The 24,120-nt window shown below is 41.7% G+C and overlaps 1 protein-coding gene across 3 annotated transcripts in view; it reads left to right on the forward strand.

The window, feature by feature from the left end:
- The window catches only part of RBM33 (RNA binding motif protein 33), a 114,759-nt gene that overhangs the window by 69,047 nt on the left and 21,592 nt on the right, over positions 1-24,120 (forward strand). For all 3 annotated transcript variants that reach the window (XM_069462372.1, XM_069462373.1, XM_069462374.1), the window contains 5 exons: positions 5,820-5,952; positions 6,322-6,665; positions 7,925-8,212; positions 9,810-10,097; positions 12,854-13,498. In XM_069462372.1, coding sequence (XP_069318473.1) covers positions 5,820-5,952; positions 6,322-6,665; positions 7,925-8,212; positions 9,810-10,097; positions 12,854-13,498 — 1,698 coding nt within the window. The remainder of the gene's footprint in view (positions 1-5,819; positions 5,953-6,321; positions 6,666-7,924; positions 8,213-9,809; positions 10,098-12,853; positions 13,499-24,120) is intronic.

Below are 24,120 nucleotides of genomic sequence, written 5' to 3' on the forward strand. Positions count from 1 at the left end.
ATGAAAAGAACAGTCTATAAAACAAGAGTCTGAGAATGTAGGTTCTTGTCCTTAGTTGTCTTCATCGACAATATAACCTTGATTAATTCATTTTAACTACAGAGAGTGACTTTTCTGCCTGTTTGTTGGAGCTGTATTTATGTCAGATGCAATATTGTACTTGGTTTGTACAAGTCAGGATGTGAGTGAGGCTGCACGTAACAGAAAACTCAGTTACCAGTGACTTAAAAAGCCGAGCCAGGTGATTTATTTTTTGCCTAAAAATGAGGACGTTCTGGGCTGGTGTAGCTTCTCTGTGAGGTTATCAGGGACCCATATTTCCATCCCTCCATCCCTCCCTCCCACGCTTCCCCCCCCCCATGCGCTTATGTGTACACCAGGCTGAAAGCAAAGGGGCGGGGGCAGAGGTGCAGGCTAACTGAGGCAGCCCGTCCCACAGCTGATGACTGCTCCTGTTGGCCACACCCTTGTGACGTGGCCACTGTTGTTACAACTTGGAATATAGAGTTTTTAGCTAGGCGCAGTGATATCCTGAATATAATTAAGGCTCTGTTACTAAGGAGGAAATGAGAATTTATATTAGGTAAGCAACTGGCCATCTTTTCCATGTGGCTAAAATGTATGCCAGAATTTAAATTGTATAATTAGAGAAAAAGGGAAAAGTGGCACTGTGAGCGTCTTGAGACCTATTTGTTGTATTCTCTTCTATTAAAAAAAAAAAAAATATTGCTAACAATAAGCACGTTTTAGGATCACAACTTTAAAGTTTTTTTTTTGTTTTTTTTTTTTTGAGACAAAGTCTCACTCTGTTGCCCAGGCTAGAGTGAGTGCCGTGGCGTCAGCCTAGCTCACAGCAACCTCAAACTCCTGGGCTTAAGCGATCCTACTGCCTCAGCCTCCCGAGTAGCTGGGACTACAGGCATGCGCCACCATGCCCGGCTAATTTTTTGTATATATATATTTTAGTTGTCCATATAATTTCTTTCTATTTTTAGTAGAGACGGGGTCTCACTCTTGCTCAGGCTGGTCTTGAACTCCTGACCTCGAGCGATCTACCCGCCTTGGCCTCCCAGAGTGCTAGGATTACAGGTGTGAGCCACCGCGCCCGGCCCAACTTTAAAGTTTTAAGGTTTATTTAATAGAGCAGTGGAAGCAGCACATCTGCCTGGATGTTCTCTCCCGTGTCCAGGATCTGACATTGCCAAAGAGGCGATCTCTTTCATTCTGGTGTATTTCATGGAATTTCTTTCTGAATAGTGTCTTGCATCATCCATCCCTTTTTCTGATTCCTGCCAGCAGTTGGCCAATATGCAGGCATTTGTCATCTTGGAAAATGAACCATCCTGACTTCTTCCCGGTGGGATTTGATTTATTTACCATTATGGTGGTCCCTTTCCCTGCGCCAGCCTCCCTCCTCAGTGACGGTCAGGGTGTATTTTAGCTTCTTTTGGCCCTGTGGATTTCATGTCACAGTCTTAATACCCTTACTGCCCTTCACCTGGCTGCTTCAGGTAATCACATCTCTCCTGTGTCGTCCCCAGGCTACTATGTCAGAACCCTCTTGTCCCATTCTTACTCCATTTAACCAATTCCAAAGTCAGAAATTCCCTTGTTTACTCACCTTGAGTACACTATTTCTTTCTTAATCTTAGGTAGCATCTCTGGTCTTACCTCTTTTATGAGTCTGTCATGGGTTGATTAGGTGGTAACTGCTAATTTCTTTTATGTGTACCAGCCAGCCATGGAATTTTGAGACTGATTAGGGAATGTGAAAAAAAAAAATCCCTACTGTTTGCTGTTCTTAACGAGTAATGCACAACACAGTGTGTAGACGTACATGCTCTGGAGGTGGACAGCCTGGGTTTGGATTCAGGCTCTGCTGCTTTCTAATCTTATACCAGGCGAAAGTTATTTAAATGGTCAGAAGATTTCCGTGAGCAGAATTCCTACCTCATAGGGTTGTGATAGGGGTTAAATGAGTGAGCGTAGGGGCTGTGGGCCTCCTGGGAGGTCACCAGTGATTGTCAGCCAGCAGAAGCAGTGCTGTGGGTGAGCTGGAAGCCTCCCAAGAACACTCCTCACTCTTTCCTAGCTGCCAGTGAATGCAGAGCCTCTGAGGCCCAGAGGAGGGGGAGCCCAATTTGCACGGGGCCTGGATGGTCATGAGTGGGAAACACACTTTACGGGGCCAAGCCACAGAGGGTTCGGGCTGTGATGATAGTCTCCTGCGCTGGACACTCTGGGAGCATCCCTGCGCCCCTCTGTGCGCCAGTACTGTGTCCCCCAGCTGCTGCAAATGCTTTCCTACCGATGGGTGCTGTTTCTCCAAGGACTGCCTGCACTGGGAGGGAAGAGAGAAGCCAGCCCCCACAGCCCTCTGCACCCCGGCCCACAGGTCTGAGCGTGACATGCGCTCTGAGCCCTCTTCTAAGGATGAGGCCAAAGTCCAGGACTTTCACCTGAAACTGCATTGTAGCTCCACTCCATCCCCTTCCTGTCCTGCTTCTCTGAAGCCCTCACATAGTCAGGGACACAGATGCTCAGCTCAAGCCCTGCTTCTGCCGACCTGAGGCTCAGCCTGGCGCATGTTACTTTTGCCCACTTTCTGTTTTCCAGAACTGGGTCTCTTGGCCATATTGCCCTGCAGGGCAGGCTGGGCACTGTAGCCTGGCGGTGCTTGTAAGAAGAGGAGGGCACAAACGTGGTGAGCTCTAGCAGTTTCTCTCCTTTAAGGGGAACATGGGGACTCATGTTCACATAAAGCCAAATAGCATCAATGTGGATTTATATTTTATTTAGCATTCATGTTCCTACAACATTAACAAGATAATTATTTTCATTTTTTCTGTTAACTTCCATCCTTAGACATAAAGCCATTTTCTAGGACTTGGACAAATTCAGAAAACTACATACATAGCTGGCATGTTGTATGGGTAGAGAGTTTTGCCCTTATGAAAACTTGCTCCTACTAGATTTCACTTTTCCTTGGGCAATTTCTGTCTTAAGGAGTTAGTCCTCATTTGTTGATCTACTGTATTTATGTTTATAATTTGAACCCTGTAAAAATGCCGTGTTAATATTGTATGTGTGGGTGAATAATGATTACTAAGCACCAGCTTTCGAGGAAGAGGACTTGACTCCAGTCCACCTGTGTGGTTTTTATGAGTGCCTTGCGTCTTACAGGCGTGTCACTCTTAAATTAGATCTGTGGCGGAGGACGGAAGACTGGCCCGGGCTGTGCCTTTCACAGCTTATGTGGGGAGCGGACACCACGAACTAAATGCCACTTTTCATTTCTTCAAGGAACAGCTGTTTCTAAAAAATGGGGAGGTGGTCCCAAGGTGAAGAAGGCAGTCTGCATGTTCTTCTCACGTGGCTTCTCCAGTGACATTACATATTTAGAACAGAAATTAACAGTATTTCTATCTTACAGTAAGCCGGAGAATTAGGTTCTTTTATTCTTCTGTCTCTATACCAGAGAGCTTGTGTTGGATTCGCCAGGGCTGTTACTTGAGTTGTGTGAGAATTGCCGCAGTTGCTGCGTGGTAGGGAGTGTGGAGAAACGCTGGCGCAGGCCCAGAGGCTGCGGGGAGAGCCCAGTCGATAGAAAATAGCCTCCCGTTTGCCTTGCTGGGGGCTTCCTGCCTCGTCACCCACTTAGACTGAGTGTGTATAGTATGTTTTCCCACTTACAAATACATTCCTCAGTTACTGACATTTACTGGGCTGGTTGTATCTTAATTAACCTCTTTATTGAGAGTAAGAAGCGATGCTCCCTAATGCCAGACATTGGTGTGGTGAGGATTTCCCTGATTTCACGTAAACTGATAAACAAAAACTACAAGAATTTAAGGTTCGAGACTTTGTGTTTCACGTTTCAATAAGTACCTAATATTTGTGTTTTTATAAAGATGTAATATTTGTGTGTATGTGTGTATTTCCTAACCACTAGACAACCAGGGGTAATATTTGTGTTTTAAATACAATTTTTTTTTTTTTATCATGTAGTCACCAATCTCTTCAGGATTGGTGGTGTTCGTGCTAGTGTTCATTTTGCATTGTTCTTGCTATTCCCTTGGTAGAGTGGACTTTTAAAGGGAGAAGGAAGGCAAATGTAGGTTGAAAAAGCATTTTCATTGTTATAAAATGTTGCATTTAGAGGGAATAGCTAATTGTATTAGCAATAAAATGACAGACATGGCCATAGAATTTTAAGATTATAAGAAAGAATTGTGATTTTTAAAAGTTGAGAAATATTGGCTCATTTCCAAAGAATGGGATGCTATTAAATGAATATTAATTTGATGATAGTTAATAATTAATGAATTATTTATTTTAGGAACAGTGAAAAATGTGAGCATTTTTTTTAAGTGCTGCTTCTTATGTAAATACAGTGATTTAAAAAAATATTAAGGAGTACTTGAAAGGCTATTTGAATATCCAGGAATACTTGAAAGATGAAGTGATTTTATTTAATAGTTTGTCTTTAATGGAGTTCTACTAGTAACATGTAGTTTTTGAAAAATGTTAATTTGTAAGAGTTTATTTAAAATTTTTTATTCAAAGGAATCTGACTAATATTTCTTTTGTAGTAATTTGATTTCTTAAACATTTCACATTTTTCTATTATGTCAGAGATTGCTGATTTTTGTTATGGTACAAATTGAATTTCTTTTCCTCTTTTTTTTTTTTTTTTGAGACAGAGTCTCACTCTGTTGCCCAGGCTAGAGTGAGTGCCGTGGCGTCAGCTTAGCTCACAGCAACCTCAGACTCCTGAGCTCAAGCGATCCTCCTGTCTCAGCCTCCCGAGTAGCTGGGACTACAGGCATGCGCCACCATGCCCGGCTAATTTTTTCTATATATATATATTTTTAGCTGTCCATATAGTTTCTTTCTATTTTTAGTAGAGGTGGGGTCTCGCTCTTGCTCAGGCTGGTCTCGAACTCCTGAGCTCAAACGATCCGCCCACCTCGGCCTCCCAGAGTGCTAGGATTACAGGCGTGAGCCACCGCGCCCGGCCTTTTCCTCTTTTTGAAGTAAAGCAGCTTCATAGCTGTAGCTTATGGTTGTGTTAAATAGGTAGCAAAGAATAGCATCTTTGAGAAGATAAATGTCATGAGCGTTCAAAGTAGACATTTAGTCTTTTGGATTACTGGGAAAAAGAAGGTCAATAATTTCGTGGATTTCAATAAGCTTAAAAGTAGTATTCTTCTGCTGCTATAATAATATTAAAACATTGAATTAATTTCTAGATGCTGCATTTTGATATTTGACTCTTTCATTATTTGTAACATACTATTTTTTATATTTTGTATGTACGGCCATAAGGACATTTGGTTAACAAGGACTGCATATACAGTGGTGGTCCTGTAAGATTATAGTACCATATTTTTAGTGTACTGTTTCTATGTATAGGTATGTTCAGATACACAAATACTTACCATTGTGTTACAATTGCCTCAGTAGGCTGTTCTGTACAGTAGCCTAGGAGCAGTAGTCCACACTATACAGCCTGGGTGTGTGTGTAGTTGGCCGCACCGTCTAGGGTTGTGTTGTTAGTATGCCCTGTGGTGTTAGGGTGATGAAATCGCCCAATGATGCATTTGTTAGACTGTATCCCTGTCATTAAGTGACTCATGACTCTGTGTGTGTGTGTGTGTGTGTGTGTGTGTGTGTGTGTGGAGAGAGAGAGAGAGAGAGACTGTAGGAGATAAAATACTTGACATTTTCAGAGGGAAATTTGTACCCACATATACATTTCTCAGAATTACAGATTATTTTTCTGTCTTTCACCCCATTTTCCTGTTGTTGTTCTTTAGGGCCCTCCAGAATTCCCACAGCATACACCTGGACCTGTTCCCAACAACTTCAGTCAGCCCCCACGACTTCCTCTCCAGGACCAGTGGAGAGCCCCACCCCCGCCTCAGGAGCGCGACCCCTTCTTCTTAGGAGGTGTGTAAAGATTGAGTGGCATGGAGTAACTTAAGAGAGGCTGTCTTAGGTGATGTACCCAGACACATGTATTTCTTAAACTGAATTTAACTCCCAGGAGGAGATTTTGTTAAGAATGTCAGAGTTTATACCGTAGAAGTTCTGCCTATCATTTCAAATGCTAAAATTGCACATAGTTGATATGTGAAATGTGAAAATCTTATATACAGAAGGAATTTGTTCATAGAAAACGACAAAGCAATCTAGAAATAAGAGCCAAAATATAGAATTTCCTGCCTACACTTGTAATGTTTGTCCACAGTAAGATCAAACTGCTTTTCTAAGAAGCTCTTTCTAACCTGAAGATAATGTTACTGTACTACCCTTCAGTTTCAGGTGAACCGAGGTTCCCAGGTCATCTTTTTTTGGAACAGCGAAGTCCCCCTCCACCACCACCTCCTCCCACGCTTCTTAACAGCAGCCATCCTGTTCCTACTCAGAATCCTTTACCATTCACGCAGCCAGGACCATCGTTTAATCAGCAAGGACAGCAACCCGTGTTCCCTAGAGAGAGGCCTGTCAGGCCAGCCCTGCAGCCTCCGGGTCCGGTGGGGATTCTGCACTTCAGCCAGCCAGGGGCAGCACCCACCCGGCCTTTCATCCCTCCCAGACAGCCCTTCCTGCCTGGCCCGGGGCAGCCCTTTCTGCCCACGCACTCGCAGCCCAACCTGCAGGTATGCGTCCTGGCAAGTCTTGCGGGGAACGTCTGTGTGCAGCTGAGTCTTTGTGTTTTATTCACATTTTTATTCTAGTCTACTAATTTGTGGTTATTTAAACAATAAGGGTTTTAGTCTTAAATGTACTGTTTATTAAAGACAACTTTTTTTTGGACAATATTGCTTTATCTCCTCAATGCTAGGAGGAATTGGAAAAATAATTGTCATTTTTGGGGGGAATCAAAAAACATCACCTTTAGGATTTTCTAAAGGATGTACTACCAGTAAAATTAGGGCATGTTTTGAGAATACATTTGCTCATCTTTGCAAGATTTCTTGAAAGGTTTACCAGTGAAAATAAAACATCAAATTACATTCCTGCAATAGACAATGAGTGCACGGAGGGGGGACGTGTTGGTCTTCACTCATTATTTGAAAGACGTGAGTGCCCTCTGCTGATGGTTTATGTTTCATGGCTTGGCTTCGAGTATCTGTAACATCTTTTTTACCCAGTGTGTTTCTTCTTGTATTTTAGGTTTACTATTAAAATATATAGCAATGGTAACTATATATTATATATTAGTCAACTGTTTAGTAACACATAATATGTATGTCTAAGCTAAAAAAGGAAAATGATTATTTAGGGTGTCAAAGGGAGATAAAAATGTTAACACCTTTCTTTTTATAAAAAATACAGTTAATACATCTCCATTACAGAAATATTAGAATATAGTTAAGTATAAGAAAAGGAAATTAATCTCATTATATAGAAACCCTCACCACTAATATTTGGGTGTATTTTCTCAGCCCTTTTAAAGTGCTTGTGTCTTCACCACCGTGCCTCCCCCCCCCCCCCAGTTAACATATCATTATGCTCTTTTTGTGTCAATGATTGGCTCTCACTACATCATTTGAGAGTGCTGCTCAAGGTTACATCTTACGGTGTTGCTGCTTTTGCGCGTGTGTGTGTTGGTTTCAGTACTTTGGTGTGATAGTGCTTTAGGGAACGTACTTGAGGTTTTAAGTTTGTTTGTATACTTAGTTATTTCCTTAGGACAAATTCCTGGAATTACTGGATTGAAATATAAAATTTAAGGTAGTAGCTTCTGGCTTATTGCTGCATTTAAGGTAGTAGTCATCAACAAATCTTAAGTGAATTTTGATACCACTTAAAGTTCCTTTCTTGTGTTGAGGTTTTTCAGGAAATGTGCTTGACGTGGAATGTACCTGGTGTATCCCTTTGTAAACCATTGTTTCTCTTTCCTTTGCCACGGAAGGGGCCGTTGCATCCTCCACTGCCACCTCCGCATCAGCCGCAGCCGCAGCCCCAGCCGCAGCCGGCTCAGCAGCAGCCCCCACACCACCAGCACCAGCCCCCGCCCCAGCCCCCGCCCCAGCACCAGCCTCCCCCGCAGCACCAGCCGCAGCAGCACCACCACCTGTCCGTGCCGCCCCCGCCTCTGATGCCCATGGCCCAGCCGCAGTTCAGGCCTCACGTGCAGACCGCCCAGCCTCAGCCAAACAGCAGCCGGGTGCAGGGCCCCCAGCGCCAGGGGCCCAGGCACGTACGTATCAGACGGTGCTTCCCGTGTCTTCCTGGGATGGCTTTTCACCTGCAGAAATTCAGGGGCATAATTTGTGAGGTAGAATGTTTTCCAGTTCTGATTTAAATTTATAAAACATGCAGTATATTTTTCTGAAGTGAGTTCATATTTTAAAAAACACTTTGGAACTTGTTTTCTGGACTACAGAAATTAATAACTTACCCTTTTGTGTCTTAAAGACTGTGTTACTGTTTAGCGTCTTTTATATATCTAGATATTTCTGTAGAGATAGATAGTATTAATTAATAGACACATAACGTTAGAAAATACTTTTGGGTGGTAGTCACTCTGCCTTTGCCAGGGGGTTATTTTTTGATGCATAAATTTTCTCTGTCTCTTTGGGCTCTGAATAAATAAGTAAATGAATAGAGGAAAAAAATATTGAATATCGTGTTGCCAGGAACTACTCTAGTTCCTGTAAATACAACGGTGAGCAGAAGAGACAAATACCCTCCCTTCAAGGAGCTTGTGTTCAGCTGAATGAGAACAGCACGCATTTATTTGTGGGGTTGCATTTTCAAGTGCCATCAGCAAGTGTGCGGCTTGCTGTGCAGCAGAGAGAACTGGGGAGTAGTGTATTGCTCTGAAAATAAAAGGCAGCAGTCATTGCCTTGTCCTCTCTTAAATAACTATAGATGAGGCTTTTGTAATTCAGTGTTTCAGGAAAGAGACGTAGTATGGCTTACAGGTCGGGTTCTAGTCTATCAGCTTCTCTTTTAGGACTGTCCACTTCACCCTTGAGCTTTAACCATGTCACTTAGGTACTTTGAATCTCAGTTTTCCTGATGTTTACCTCTTTTTGTTGTAAAGTAACATTGAGACTAAAATGATACAAGCAATAAGAAAGGATTTCCATATCTGAGAAGAGGGTGCTTTATGACCTGGGTTTCGTTTGTTAGAATAATGCCATGCTGTTGTCATGAGCCTTGTGCCCGTGGCCATTTGTCCTGCACCGCCCTGGGGCTACCCTGCCCTGCTCCCAAGCTGTCTTGTGTGCCTGCAGCTCCTCCAGGGGTTGGTGCTTTCTTAAGAATCCCTAGGATGAACGTGACCCAGAGTTTCCTCTCCGATAAAGCTGCCTGACGTCTTTCTTTTCCAGGGAGTTATTTTTCTTAGGACTTAATGTTTGATTCTTCTCTTATTCCACCTTAAATTTAAGTGACTAAGTAAATAGTAGCACCATCAGTCCCACTGACTCCTTGTGGCAGGTAGAAGGCTTTTTTAGGGCTCTGTCAATTGTGTGAAAAATGTCAGTCCCTCCATCCTGAAGCTCCGACTGAAGATCACCTGGTGTAATTTCCGCAAAGAGGGCCCCATCTGTAGGCAGGTACGGGACCTTTACCGAGTTGAGCCTTAACAGTGGGGCGTACCGCTGCGTAGATCAGGCAAGACTTACGCATGAAAAATGTATTAATGAAGAGGAAAAGTATCTGCTCCCTCAAAGAGAAATCATTTACTACTTAGGATAATTTTATTATATTTTTATTTAACAATGTGCCTTTTAATGTTCCTTCTGCCAAGTTTCTAATTATAATTAAAATTTTTCTTCTTGTGATAGAATACAACTTCTCAGAACGTAACCAAACGGCCCATGCAGCAAATGCAGCCCACTGCCCCAAGAAACAGTAATTTGCGTGAGTTACCGATAGCGCCGTCGCACGTTATGGAGATGAGCGGCAGTCGCTGCTCCTCCACGCCCGCGGCTCAAGTGAAGCCCATCATTAGCGCCTCACCTCCCACCAGGGCTGCGGTGGCATCCAGGAGCTCGCAGGGAAAGACTGAAGCGAAAGTGAAGCCAGTTAGCCCCGTGGCTCAGCCTAAAGAAGAAGCCAAAGCGGAGCCAGAGGTAGGACCTCTTCCTGGTTAAAAAATATTTGGTCTTGCACAGAGAGCCTTAGACTCAGCTATACCTCTGGGTCACTCTCGTTAGTAAGTTATTCACAAACTCTCTCCACCTCTTTTCAGTGGGTCCTTTTTTAACCTAACAGCCATGTTCATAAAAGAAACGTTTGTATTCTCACTGGTTTACAATATCAGAATTTATATATTTGTACAGTCGTGGTTGTATTATGTAGAATCAGTGTATACCAGGACTTGGCAAACTTTCTGTGAAGAGCCCAGATATTTTATAGATATATTCAATTTTATAGTCTAAACTGTCTGTAATAGTTACCTAACTATGCCATTTTAGCACAAAGGCACTTTATATTCAATTCTTAAGCGAATGGGTGTGCCTGTGTTCCAGTAAAGCTTTGCTTGTGAGACCAGGTGGCAGAGACCAGAGTCGGCTCATGGGATGCATCTGCTGAGCCCTCATGTACATACACTGTTGCCTTTCTGTGACTTCTTGTTTTACGTTGCAAAACCCTAGTAGATAGGACTGATTTTTCTGTTGGTCTTTTAAGATGGGGGGGGGTTGGTTTGTTTTGAATTATAATTATATATGTTGTTGCTAGCTTTTAAGTAGGTATGGAAAGTTGCGAGTGTATAGTAAATGCAGGTGAGTATTTTACGTGGCTTTCAATCATGGCCTTCGCCTCTCACTGGCCTTAGTCTCCTTCTCTGGTGAGAGAGGCTGTGACAAGGCGGTGTTTGTGCTTGGACGCGACGAGACCAGCATGTGGAATCTGTGTTGGTATCAGTAACTTTTATGTGAAACACAGTAGCGGTGGCATGAAGACTTCCCTTAGATAAGAATTTAGGCTAGTCATGCTTTCTTAATTTTATAAAACCAGTTAAAAATTTTTTCCAGTCAGATTTTCTTCTAATAAATTATTGTAGCAGTTGTAATGTACCAAATCAGAAATGAAATATATAAAATTTAAATAGAGTTAACGTTTAATAAACTCTTATTAGAAGAAGGATGTTTTTGGGTTTAAAATCAATATATGAAAAAATAATGTAGATTTACAAACTAGATTGGCATAGCTCATAAAAAATTTTATCTTGCTTTTGGTTTATATAGCCAGCTCCTAACTCAGTATGTGTGAACTGACTTAGTTCAGAAAAATTAAATTACATACACATTACTTACATAGGAACCAGTGGCGAAATCCTAGGAGAGGAGTGGCCTTTTAGGCATTCTGCTGGCCACATCTGGCAGTCTGTTCCTCTCATAATGGTTGATTTAGGTGCATTTGTAAAGAATTCTTTCATAGAGTTACTTTAAACAGACACTTTATGATTGAAATGGAACTTGCGAGTCACCATAGTATAAGTTGAATGTCTTAATTCATTTTCTTTTGATTTTCTTGGTACATAAATGGGACTAGGGGTTATAATTTTTTTTTTACTTTAAAAAAGAAGAGTCTTCTGTTTGTTTTCCTTAGCTGAATGTGACTTATTTTCTTACACTCAGCTCATTGGCAGTGATGTAATAGAGGATGAATCTATTTAGATAGAAGTCTTTCCCAAGTGTTTTTATCTATCTTCCAAACATACTTTAACTCTCTTGATTGCTTGGGGCGAAATCCTGGGGCTCGTAGCTGCTCCTGCATTTTGGAGAGGGCTTCTTGGGTCCTGGCGACGTGTGCACAGCCTCTGCTCCTCCCTGGACCCCTGTGGCCCTCCACTGTTGGAACCCTGCGTCCTCGTGTGTGTGTTTGAGGTTTAAAGTCTGTCTCAGACTTGGAAATTAAGGGACTGAGTGTGCCAGAGTTGCCTCCGGGGTGACAAGCAAGCCCTGAATGGGCCAGTGTCGAGTGTTTGGGCTCCAGGAACGCCGGCTGGCTCCTCAGCCGCTTTTTGTCTGAAGTTCCTAATTCTTAAGGTGTGTTCAGGGCAGGCAAGATTGTTAATAGCTGGATTCTGGATAGATTAAATCCCTGCCACATGCTTTTATTAAGGGTCTGTGGATATGGATGATTTTAAAAATATCATAATTTTTAAAAATGTTTAACTTTTTATAAACTTTTTTATTGGATGCTTTTCATGAAAGTTACTAGACTTTTTCAAAGATTTTTTTTTTTTTGATAGACTTTCAGAATGTCTTGGGGCTGGAATATTAAAGGCATTCCTTACATACTATTAATATTCCAATACTGCAATTGGCAGCATTTTGATTCTGAGCAGAGTGCATGAGTTCAAGGTCAGAGAGATTGACTTGTGCTGTTCATTATATCCAATTATTCTGTGACAAATGAGTTTGAGATCAGGCTGAAAATTCTGTACAAAAAATCAATAGTTCTAATCAGGCCCTTTCAGGTCATTTATACCCCACCTTTTGTTGGTTTGTCAGGGAAGAGCCAGATAAAACCTGTGTGACAGCAGCCGCCTCCTGCTGCCATTCCTGTTCGAAACATATTTTGATATCTTAAATGAATAGTTTAATTGGTTTCAAACTTGTAAATGAGTGGAAATTTACATTATTTCATTTTTAATATTCTGATAAGATTTTCCAAATTAGCTTTAGCTGTGTAATTTTTTTTTTCCTTCCCCAGAGGAAGGAGTTACACTTAAAGTCTTTAAGCAGATTTTGAATGACTTCTTCAAATACTGAACTAAAGGGTTTTTGGAAATTGTGTTTTCTTAGTTTGTTGAAATAGACTGGCATGGTCACCTTGCCTTGTATAGCAAAGTAAACCGTGCGTATTTTCTATTTAGTTTCCTGATGAAGATGAGGAGACAAGGTTATATCGCTTGAAGATAGAAGAACAGAAACGCCTAAGAGAAGAAATCCTAAAGCAGAAGGAGTTACGACGACAGCAGCAGGCTGGGGCCAGGAAGAAGGAGCTGCTGGAAAGACTCGCGCAGCAGCAGCAGCAGCAGCAGCAGCAGCAGCAGCTCTATACCCCACCGCCCCCGGTGGAGCAAGAGGAGCGGGCGTCTTCCCCGTCCCCCACCAACGGGAACCCACTGCTGCCCTTCCCAGGTGCACAGGTCAGACAGAATGTGAAAAACAGACTTCTTGTTAAAAACCAAGATGTCACTGTTCCAAATGTTCAGCCCAAAACATCAAATTTTATACCGTCTGGTGCCAACATGCAGTATCAAGGACAGCAGATGAAACCACTGAAACATCTGAGACAGGCCAGAACAGTCCCTCAAAGTCAAACTCAGCCGCTGCATAAAGTCCTCCAGATAAAGCCTGCAGACATGGAGGAGACTGCCCGGGTGGCGTCCATTCAGGGCCGGCCCCAGGACCTGAAGCCTGGCGGGAAAAGGACTGTCACGCACAGGGCAAACAGCGGTGGTGGAGACGGGCCCCATGTCAGCTCCAAGGTCAGGGTGATTAAGCTGTCAGGCGGGGTAAGTTGACAAGTTTTATGAGTGCCTCTCTGAATCTGTGTTTCACTTAGAATGTCCTGATTTCCAGAGAACCTTTCTGAAGAAAGAATTAAAAATTGCCTCTGTTACAATCATGTAGACCAACCTTTACCTACTTGAAGTTGGTATAAGAATTATCATTTAAATGCTACAGTAACGCATTGCTTAACTCCAGGGGTATGTTCTGAGAAATGTGTCGTTAGGCAGTTTCTTCGTTGACAAAACCTCATGGGGGTGCTCACACAAACCCAGGTGGCGTAGCCTGCTGTACACCTGTGCTGTGTGGCCTGGCCTCCTGCTCCTAGGCTACAAACCTGTGCAGCCTGTCACTGTACTGAATACTGCAGGCAGTTGCAACACAGTGTTATCTAAAGACGTGTGCATCTAAACACGTCTAAACAAAAATACAGTATTATAATCTTATAGGACCATCGTCACGTATGTGGCCCATCATTGAGTGAAATGTCATTGTGTGGCACTGACTGTACTTCCAGCTGGGACCCACATTGTTTCAGTTGTCTCCTTTGAGTTGTCTTAATGAAAGCCCAGTGTGACAGTCCCTAAATTAGGGACTAAATTTCTCAGGTTTAGCTTCTTTTATTAGATAGTTTGTGATAGAATCTTCAAGTTTGTTTTAAAACTAAAATTTCCTCTACACAAGAGAAATAACTTGTGTGTAGCTTTAGATTCGATGAACATCTCTTGTTGGAGTGAGGATGGTGGGCTGTGTGTGTGTGTGTGTGTCTACTTTTAAGCTGCGTTGTTCCAGACCACTACCTGTTTTCGTTTTCAAGACAGTTTCCCCTGGTTTAAAAAAAAAAAAAAAAAGGAATAATAGAGTTCTAAATTAAAGTCATGTATGATCATACTGCCTGCTTTCAAAGTGGAACGTGCCTTAATTCTTTCTTCTACTTTTGATCAGTGCCCATTTCAGATCATTTTCAGTAAGGCACAGGAATTGCAGTTTTCCACTGTAGTTTGGATAAACTCAGTACTCTAAAAAAGTTACTGCAGATGGATTCTAAAGATTCTCCTATAAAGAAGTGATCTGTAGAATACTTTTTTCCTTATTCTACCATGTAGTCTTACTTAGTGGTGGTTAAGCAATTCTCACCTCTTGCTTTAATGACAGTGAATTCTATGTAACTGTTGCACTTTATAACAGTGCTCCCTATTGTGTCTAATTTGTATTATAAATCGAGGAAGAAAGGAAAGGAAAGCTGTAAACACAGGCTTTTTGGATATACCACCTAGCATCAGTTACTGAAAAAATATTTTTATATCAAACTTAATTCCAAAATCATGCTAATTTTAAAATAGAAAAAACAAAGGAATTTTCCATGAAAATAGCTTATTTGTTATAGATAGCTATTTTATCTGCTGCTCTTTCCCCTAAATGTTATTTATTTCTTGATTAGAAGTAGTATTTTATTGTTTTCTGTAAGTATGTAGCAGTCAAGATTGACTGAGAAAATTTTTAATGGGGGCTTGTAGAATAAGGATGATGATTAGGTTGCGTTTTGTTTGCGTTTGCCAAACCCCGTTGGATCAGTAGTGACTGACGGGTATGGTGTGTTGGGAAGGAATTTAGATGTATGCGAAAACACTGTGATAGGTGAGTAGCCTCAGCTGTGGATACTGACCTGGTGAGCGGCTGGGTTTCCATCGTCCCTGTTCAAGAACCTGGGTGGAGTGGTGTCACACATGACCTCGGAGTCACCACATAGCCGCTGGCCTAAGACAGTGAATGGATGTCCTGGTTGAGTACAGCCTAACTTGCCGTATGCTGTGAGTGTATCCTTGAACATTTCTCTGTGAGTCAAATCAAATTTTATATTTAAAACTTTGAGGGGAAAACATTAGGGGAATCTGAAATTGAAAGAGACCTTTGTTATGAGGTTAATCAATACCTATATATGTGAATTTCTATTATTTCCCCATTCATATTTTATTGTTTGGATTTGGTAGGTGAGATTACAAAAGGAGCAAATTAATGCTGCTTATAAATGGTGTTAGATATCAGCCAATATTACTTCTAAAATTTCATGTGCCTCTCTGAATATTATTAATGTAAGTAGTCTACTTAAAGAATTGTATCTGATAGAATGGATCTCTTTTTGTTATTTAGAATATAAAAACATTCTCTGTTTGTTCATTTCTCAGAAAGCTATTTTTAAGTATTTAATTTTAAGAAACCAAATGATCAACCTTTCTAAATCATAATTTTGTTTATTACCAAAACTTAAAAAAAAAACCTTTTCAAATAGTAACCACAAATATAAAAAAGATAAAAAGTTTACTTGGTGTAAACTTACTGTAGTCATCTCAAGCCGTTCTTTGTGATTAAACACAAGAAACAGGAGTTAGAACAAGCATATGGCATGAGACATTCTCTGCCGTAGGCCATCGGCCTCCATCTTGCAGGTTAGGGGACATGGCGTAGCCTTTGACATGTTGGCCATCTTGGCCTCCATTTTCCTTCTGTGTGACCGTGGTTACCTAGCCTGAATGAATCCCAGTTTCCTCATCAGTGCAATGAGGACCAGCTCTCCTCCCAGGAGGAGCAGTGGTAAGGATTGTGTAGTGACTCACGTAAAGTGAGTGACAAAGTGCCTGTGTACCTGATAGTAGCCTCAGTAAATATTACCATCCTTTCCTTTTAGTCTAAGGAAGAAATGTGGGTTTGGGGGAGCAGCTGTTTATAGTGTTCTTTAAGAAAATGCAAGCAGACAGTGAATTCCGCTGCCTTAATCTAATCAAGGTAATGAAAATTTTGAGAATTTGGCAGCAAATTAAGTACACAATCCTTTATTTTATTGGCCACACAGAAAAATGGGAGAAGCACAGAATGCCCCAGCAGGAAAGCCAGCTGTCCGACAGTGAAACTCTTGTATTTTATTTTTCAAAGGCTGTCAAAATGCTGTGTGCAGAGGTCCCAATTTATCTGTGTGAACTTGCTTTTGGGGATTGGACTACATTTGTAAGTTCCTTCCTTTCCTACCCTCTCAAAAGTTATTCCCAGGTTTTTTTTTTTTCTTTTATTTAGAGAGATGATATGTACATATCTGATCTTTTTCGTGGGGCAAGGAGTGGGGGGATTGTTTTATTTTCACATAATTTCATTTTAAGAGAAGTTACAAGAATAATACAAGGAACTCCCACACACCCTTTGTCAGATTCACTATTTATTTATGTTCCACCAAGTGTGCTTTATCCTTTATCCTCTCTTTTTGTCCTTTTACACACAAAAAAACTTATTTTTTCCCAAACCATTTGAAAGTGGACTAGAAACACACTGTATGACCCCATAATAGAGATATTCTCATACAAAACCACAGTTGTACATTACCAAAAATCAAGAAGTTTAACATTGATACACTACTGTCATCTAACCCACAGCAGGATTCAGATTTTGTTAATCATCTGACCCTGTCTTTTGTACCCCCGGCCCGGGATCTGCACTGTACTGTCTTCTCCTTGCTTCTGCTCTGTGCTTCTTGCCCTTGACCTCTATAAAGAGCCAAAGACAGTGTTTTGTGGGAGGTTTGTCTCAGGCTCTGTCTGACCAGTTTCAGGCTGTGGAGTTTGCAGGAGCATCAGAGAAGGGCTGCTGTGTCTGTCTCAGCGCATCCACTGAGGTTTGTCCAGTCTTGGCAAAATTAACTTTGGTCACTGGGGCGAGATGGTGTTTGCAAAGTCTCTCCACTGTAGAGTTACAATTTTACCCTTCATAACTAGTAAGTCATTTATGGGGAGATACTTTGAGACTATTAAATATCCCATTTTTTATCAAAATTTCACTATTATTAGCGAATACTGCTGTTTTTCTAGTGGCCACACCCCTTCTGTATTTATTAGCTGTCATGCTCCTACTCTGATAATTTTCTCTTCCTCATTTATTTATTTATTTATTTACATCAATATTGGCTTATAAATTCTTGTTTTGTTCAATGAACTATCACTATTGCTATTTATTTTGATTTTAGAATTATCCCAGATGGGCCAGTGAGAGCCCGTTTAAGCTGGCTTCTGTGTCCTTTGATATGTCTCCATCATTCCTCGAACGTGTCTTTACTTTCTGGCGTGAGAAGATGTTCAGGCTCATCCTGTCCTTTCCCTGCCTCGACTTTGGAATCAGCCCTGTCTCTAGGAAGCTGCAGGTCCTCGGAGTGGAGGTCTGGGTGCCAGGTGTGCCCGCTGCTGTTGGCTCTGGGTGTGCTGGTCTCCTGCCTCCGGTCACTGGTTATTCAAGATCCAGCTCCAGTCTGCTTCTGGGAGCCTCCTGGGCTGCTCCCCGCACAGTCACCCCGCTTTCTTTGCTCCGCTTCTGCCCCCGAGTGATCTCCCTGGCTGCTGGGTTACAGAGCTCTGTCTCCTGGTGTCCGCTACTTACTTGAGACGGAGTTTGGTCTTTTATTCATTTTTTTGTCTCCAGGATTTAGGACAGTTGCAAGTACATTATAAATATTTAAGAAACTTAAATATTAAGTTAATAGCAACATGGTTTATAGTTTCTTTTATTGAAATAGCAAAGGAGTTGACACAGGCTCCCTCTCAGTACTTCTGATGAGGAAAGTGATAGTTGTTTCTGTAGACATTTAGATGACATCAGAAGTAAGCAAAATTTGGAAAAAGACAAACATTAATCATTATTTATTCTTCTAGCCAACTTTTCACGCAAAAATTTATCATCCCTTCCTGAACCGCCTTCTTTATTCATTTTGCAAAATGGGATCGTATCATATGTCCTTTTTTGCTGCTTTTTGAATTTAGTTAGATGGTAAGTCTTGAGTGATGACTTATTTGTGGTGAGACCCAGGCAAAGGCCGTGAGCCTCTAACCTTGTGTGTACGATTCAGGGGAACCCACACTTGGCTCCCAAGGTCCAGGGCAGGAGCACACAGCTCTTCTGGCTCACTCGATTTCTGGCCGAAGCTAACTTCCTAGGGTGGTCTCTCTCTGTCAGCGCCTAGGAGCAGATGTGTAGCAGAGCTGAGAGGGACCATATAGAAGTGGTCACAAGGAAGTGACGCAGGAGTGAGGTTCCAGAGCCTGAATGTGAAGGACAGAACTGCGGATGGACTTCTGATAGAGCAGAGCATTCTGGGAAGACCACACGCTGAGAGAGACTGCGTGTAGACAGACTGCTTGACACCGAGGTGGGGGAGCCGTGAGAGGTGTGTACCCAGGTGCGGGGAGGACGGGGAAGGCCGGCATCTCCTGAGAGGTGAGGGCCCATGGTCCCTCCTTGCTGGCTCCCCTCCAATGCCTTTCTTTGGGTAGGGAGGGTTGCAGAGTTGGCTTGGTGGAGTTTGACCTCCTTTGTTTAAAGGTGCTAATGAGTAGCAGTAAAATGGCCAAAAGGCAAATGGCAGAAGAGAGGAAGAAGAATGGGCCATGGGTAGTCCTGATCAGTGACCTATTTGATAAGATAATATAGTCTAGAATCCTCCTTTTGGGGAGAAACAATTACACATAAATATGTGTTGAAGAGCTTTGAAATGGTTTGGTGTGGGCAGAATCGATAACTTCCAAATTACTTTTTAAGCATTCCTAAACATGCGGCCTCTAAATGTAGACAAGACAGACCATTGGTCATTAGAGGACGGAAATCCCTTTTCACGCATAAGAATTTCTATACTCATTAATTTATGATTTTTTAGGGGCATGACCATTGGGGAGTGAAATAAGCATTTAAATAACAAATAATTCACCTATAGTTAGGAGTCAGGATTTGCTAATCCGCCCTCCCCAGCAGGAAGAGAATCTGCTTTCTCCCGTGCCCTGGGTACCTTTTCCCCCTAACTTTTCATAGCCCGCCAAGAACAGGTGCCTCCGGCCACCTTCCGTGCAGAACTCGCCCGACTCTACACAGCAGCGCTGAGCAGCTGCTTCTCTAGGGCAGGCCGAGCCGCCTGCTTTTCAGAACCTGGAGCCGCTGCCCTGAGTGAGGGGCTGTGGCTGGAAAAGCCGGACTGCCTGAGGAGCCCCAGCGTCTCACTGTGAACAATCCTTTCCTGTTCAGACTGGAAGATTCGTGCTGTTGAAATTGGAGAATGCTGGGGATATCAGATCCCCTCAGAGGTTTAAGTCTTTGGTTTGTTCCTTCAAAGGCCAGCTAATTTTGCTTCCTAAAGATTTCCCCACGCCTAACTAATGTCATAAAGATAGATTGTTAAAAGAGCAAGCACTTGATAACTGTGCCATGTTTTCACCGTACTATAAAGCCAAATGCATGTGCCAAGAGAGTCCTTTTCTTTCATGAAGCCCAACAGTTAGGTCTCTGCCCTGGTTTCTTTACCCTTAGAATTTGGTTTTAATTCAACTCCGTAGACCCCTTACCAGAATGAGCTGGCAGTGCTAGGTTTCAGTTGTTTCCAGGTTTTGCGTGCTTGCTGTTACAAAGGGGTGTTTTATTGGAGAGAAGGAAGAGAATGTTAGCCTGTTTGTTTCCTTTTACCTTCTCTTTAATCTAGCAGTCTTCAAAGAAAAAATAGAGGAGCCTTAAATGTGTTTATATTTAGAGACTTCATGTAGCATGCATATCATTTATTGTCCAGATTTTGAATGAGCTTTATAAAGATTACAAGGCGAGGCCCAGCATTGTTGTAGTTAATGGAAAACTGCTCGGTGAGGTCTGCGGGCCGGAAGGTCAGCAGCGTCGCCGGTGACAGTGAGGTGCGGCCTTATCGGAAGGAGGACTCGGGAGAGGCTGCCCAGGGACACGACACCACTGTCCTTCTGTGTGTCCTGACAATGTTATCTGTCCTCTCAGTACGCAGTATCAAATGTCTGTCATGAGTACAGAAATTAATTTAATGTCACCTGAAGACATGCAATTAATCTTTTAGAGGTTTTCATAATACCTTTACAGAAAGAGTTGCCAGTTTGGCGGATTTGGATTTTGGGGTTTAGAAGAAGATAAGGAAAATTAATTTTTCATCAGGGTTAATACAAGCTAGCAGGGCCACAAAGGCTGAGAAAAATGGTTGGGGAATTTGTCAAGTGTTGTCACTCTAGAATAATGCTGCTTAACGTCTGATAGGTATAATCAAGAGTTGAGATTTCTATAGAGAGGGATTAATCAATTTGCTCGCTGGTGAATGCAAGTCAGTGATATCACTTCTTCATGGGGTTTAAGAATGAAAATAAGATTTGATCTGTCAAATTGCAGGAAGCCCTGACAGTATCAATAGGCATTTTTATCTATACATTTAAACCATTTGTTATAAATAAATTTGTCCTGCTTATGTTGGTGGCTACAGACCTCATTTTTTGTAATGATCAAGCTGATAAAAAGTATTCGCTAAGTTTACGTAATTCTGATAATGCCTGTTTTATATATTTTATATATGTGTGTGGTTTTTTTTTTTTTTAAACTAGCCTAGAAAGACATTTTATAGTTTTCATTGAAAGATGATCATTTGTGGAAAAAAAACAACATAATGTTTTTAGTTTGGTCTAAGATAGACCAAACTTCTTTTCTCTCTCATCTGTTTTGAAGAAAAAATATAAGATATTTAAAATTGTATCTAAACATAGTGTTGTTTAAAGAGTTAAAAAGCGAACTGTACCACCCTGGAGAAATTCAATTTCAAAGTGAACCTTTTCTGAATAGATTGTAGTTCTGTCATCCACATATAACCACTTATTTGCTTACATTAAGATAAGTTTTCTAAAATTCCTAATTTAAATCAACAGTATTTTTGAATTTACATAACTAAGTACTGATAATTTGGAGATCTCTTTCAATGCCGTGACTATATGCATAGGATATGGAAGATTTATAAAGAAATGGGTAGATTTAATTTGGATTAGTTCTTATTCAAATTTTGTCTAAGTCTATGTGTAATTATGAGTATAAAAATATGGAATCAATTTGTCTCTCAGATGTAATTAATTGAAGAATTTGTCCCTGGATAACTGTACTAAAACATGCTAAAACCAAAAGTCAAAACATCATATTAATTAACAGGAAATTGTTCTGATATACGCAGTAAAAGGGAATTGAAAGCATTATTTCCGAATCAGTCACGCCACATAAATTCAGCCAAGGGACAAACTCGTCTCATGGTCTTGCACTTCGATTTACCTTTGCTCCATGAGAACTCGATGTTTCAGCTTTGCAAGCCAAGGGATGACACAGAATGGAAGCTGGGATCATTCTGTTTAACTGAGGCTTGCGGGAAACCAGGGAGAGGCTGACCGTTACCGTGCGTGGGAGAACCAGGCTGCGGTGCCCTGCGCAGTGGCCAGCCAGGTGGGCGGGTCGGCTGCCAGCCGTCTTCACGTAACCAGCTGGTTGATGGGTGGTGTCTACACTACCCAAAACTCAAATTTCCCTCTCCTTAGCATGGCTGCGATGATACTTGATTTTTTGGCTAAAACTGGACTCATCAATTTTGAAATGATGACCTGGACCACTAAGGTGTATCAGATGCAGTTCAAAGTAATCCCTGCGTACTTCATGACAGAAATCGTAGATATCAACCATCGTATGGGCTGAAGTGGATGCTGAAATAAATGTCTATCCATTGGGAAAGGTGAAATAAAAATTTTCTCAAAAATAAAACCACTGAAAAGATAAAATTTGAATTTGCAGGATCCACAGGGGCAGGTTGTTCAAATGAACAATCGGTTGAAGAATGACTCGAAGGGAAGTTCAGTTGGTCCAAACTATGTTCCTGGCCACAACCTAGTAATGTATTGGTTGGTCATTTTCTAGTGTCAACTGGAATAACCTCTGGAATTTAAAATTTTTCCCTACAATTAGCTTTTCATTTTGCTAAATTACAAGAGAATAATTGTTTTTTTTCAATTGGGAAAAAATTTTCAACTTTTCTTACAAAGTGAAATAACTTGTTTAGCATGATCTTCAGAGAAATCAAAAAGCATAGCATTATAGTAGCCCTTCATTTAATTAAAGCGATTTAATTAAATGGTGATTAATCCCATTTGTTTCAACTCTTGCTGAAAATCCTTACAAATGTGTTAGTGTTAAGTTCCTCTGCCAGGAGGCAGTGCGGAGCCGGATCCTAGGAACCACGGAGATGTACCAGCACTTACTGTGCGTGTCACCAAAGTTTGTTTCACGTGCACAATGAGGATGATGATGCTTACCTTGTAGGGAGGATTGGAGGAAAAGCATGTCTGTACAGACCCTGGTTCATTTCTTGTCAGATGTTCAACAAATATAATCCATAGCTAAGAAGTGAAATGTGTTGAATGATACCGAAACTCTTGATGATTCAGATTCCAGAAGCGCCTTGGAAGTTTGTATTGTAAAATTTTACTGTATAGTTTGTTGCTGTAGCAGGTACACTTGTCTTGAATATAAGCAAGTCCAGCACTTACCCAGGCAGGGCTCTCCCACTTTTCAGCGAGTGGTTTGTGGGAACTGTGTTTCCTAAAAGTTGGACAGTTGTCATCCCAATCTGTGTCTGACGCATCCTCCTCTCCCTGTTGATCAGGGACTTGGCAGGCTGTGGCGTCTGCCTGCCCCGTGGGTGCTGTGGCCAGCAAGTGTCCTGACCCTGAGAAAGAGCCCAGCCAGCCCCGGCAGCGTGCCCTGGGGGCTGTAAGGACCCAGAGTGGTGGCCAGGGGCCTCCGTGAGTGAGCAGGCGGCAGCCGCTGGCCTGGAGCTTCCTGGGCAGGGCGGACTAACCGGACAGGCCAAAGGCAAGTGTGGCTGCACTGGGCGCAGAGGAAGGTCGGGTCTCCACCCACGGTGGCTGTCCCATCATGGACGCTATTTCTTGTCTTTCCAGGCCATTTCTCAGGACGCAATAAGGGAGCATGACAGCAGGACTCCTTTGTTATGTTACGGGATCTCATACTCCAGCCACATAAGTAAATGGGAGTTTTTGTCAAAAGAGATGAGCAGAGACTTTTTGTAATATCTGTATTTCTGAACTTTAAGTAGGAGTCAAGCCTGCTTAGAAAAGTAAACTTTCCTTGAAAGGAAGATAAAAGTTTAGAACTTTGTTTCTCAGAGTTTTTATCTGACATTAATATCGTCAGACATAAATTATCACCAATTTCTTATTCAGAATAACAAGAGAATTTTATTATTTGGGGTGTTTACTCAGTGTTTATGTTCTCAATTCCCAGTTTAAAAATTATCAGACTACTACAGTGTTTGTGTTTATCACCCAAATACATGTACCCATTATATGCCTTAAAATAGGTAAATAATGACATCCTACTTTTGGTGCAAGCTGTTCTTTTTAAAGTTTACTGTGTAGGTCATCTTGCTTTTTATAATAGCTGTGGCTCGCTAGAGAAGCAGTGACCAGAGTTAGTCATCTTTTTGTCCATCGTATCACTTGGGCGTTGTTTTCTTTAGGTGCAGGGTACTGTCTCGTGCGTTTCTGCAGTGTGTCATGATACTTTCTGATGCACGTAATGGTATTGCTGGGCTGAAGGGTGGCCGTTTCATTATCATGGTGCCTGTTAGTGAATACGTATGTACAAGTGACAGTGGCTTTAACCTAGTATTCTGATACTGTAGGCCTTTTTTTTTTTTTTTTTTGCACATTCAGAACTATTCAGCTTTTAAAAGTACAGCCTACTATTTATTGACTTATTTTGGTAAATATTTCAG

This window comes from Eulemur rufifrons, chromosome 29 (genome assembly GCF_041146395.1).
Source record: "Eulemur rufifrons isolate Redbay chromosome 29, OSU_ERuf_1, whole genome shotgun sequence".
Lineage (NCBI taxonomy): Eukaryota > Metazoa > Chordata > Mammalia > Primates > Lemuridae > Eulemur > Eulemur rufifrons.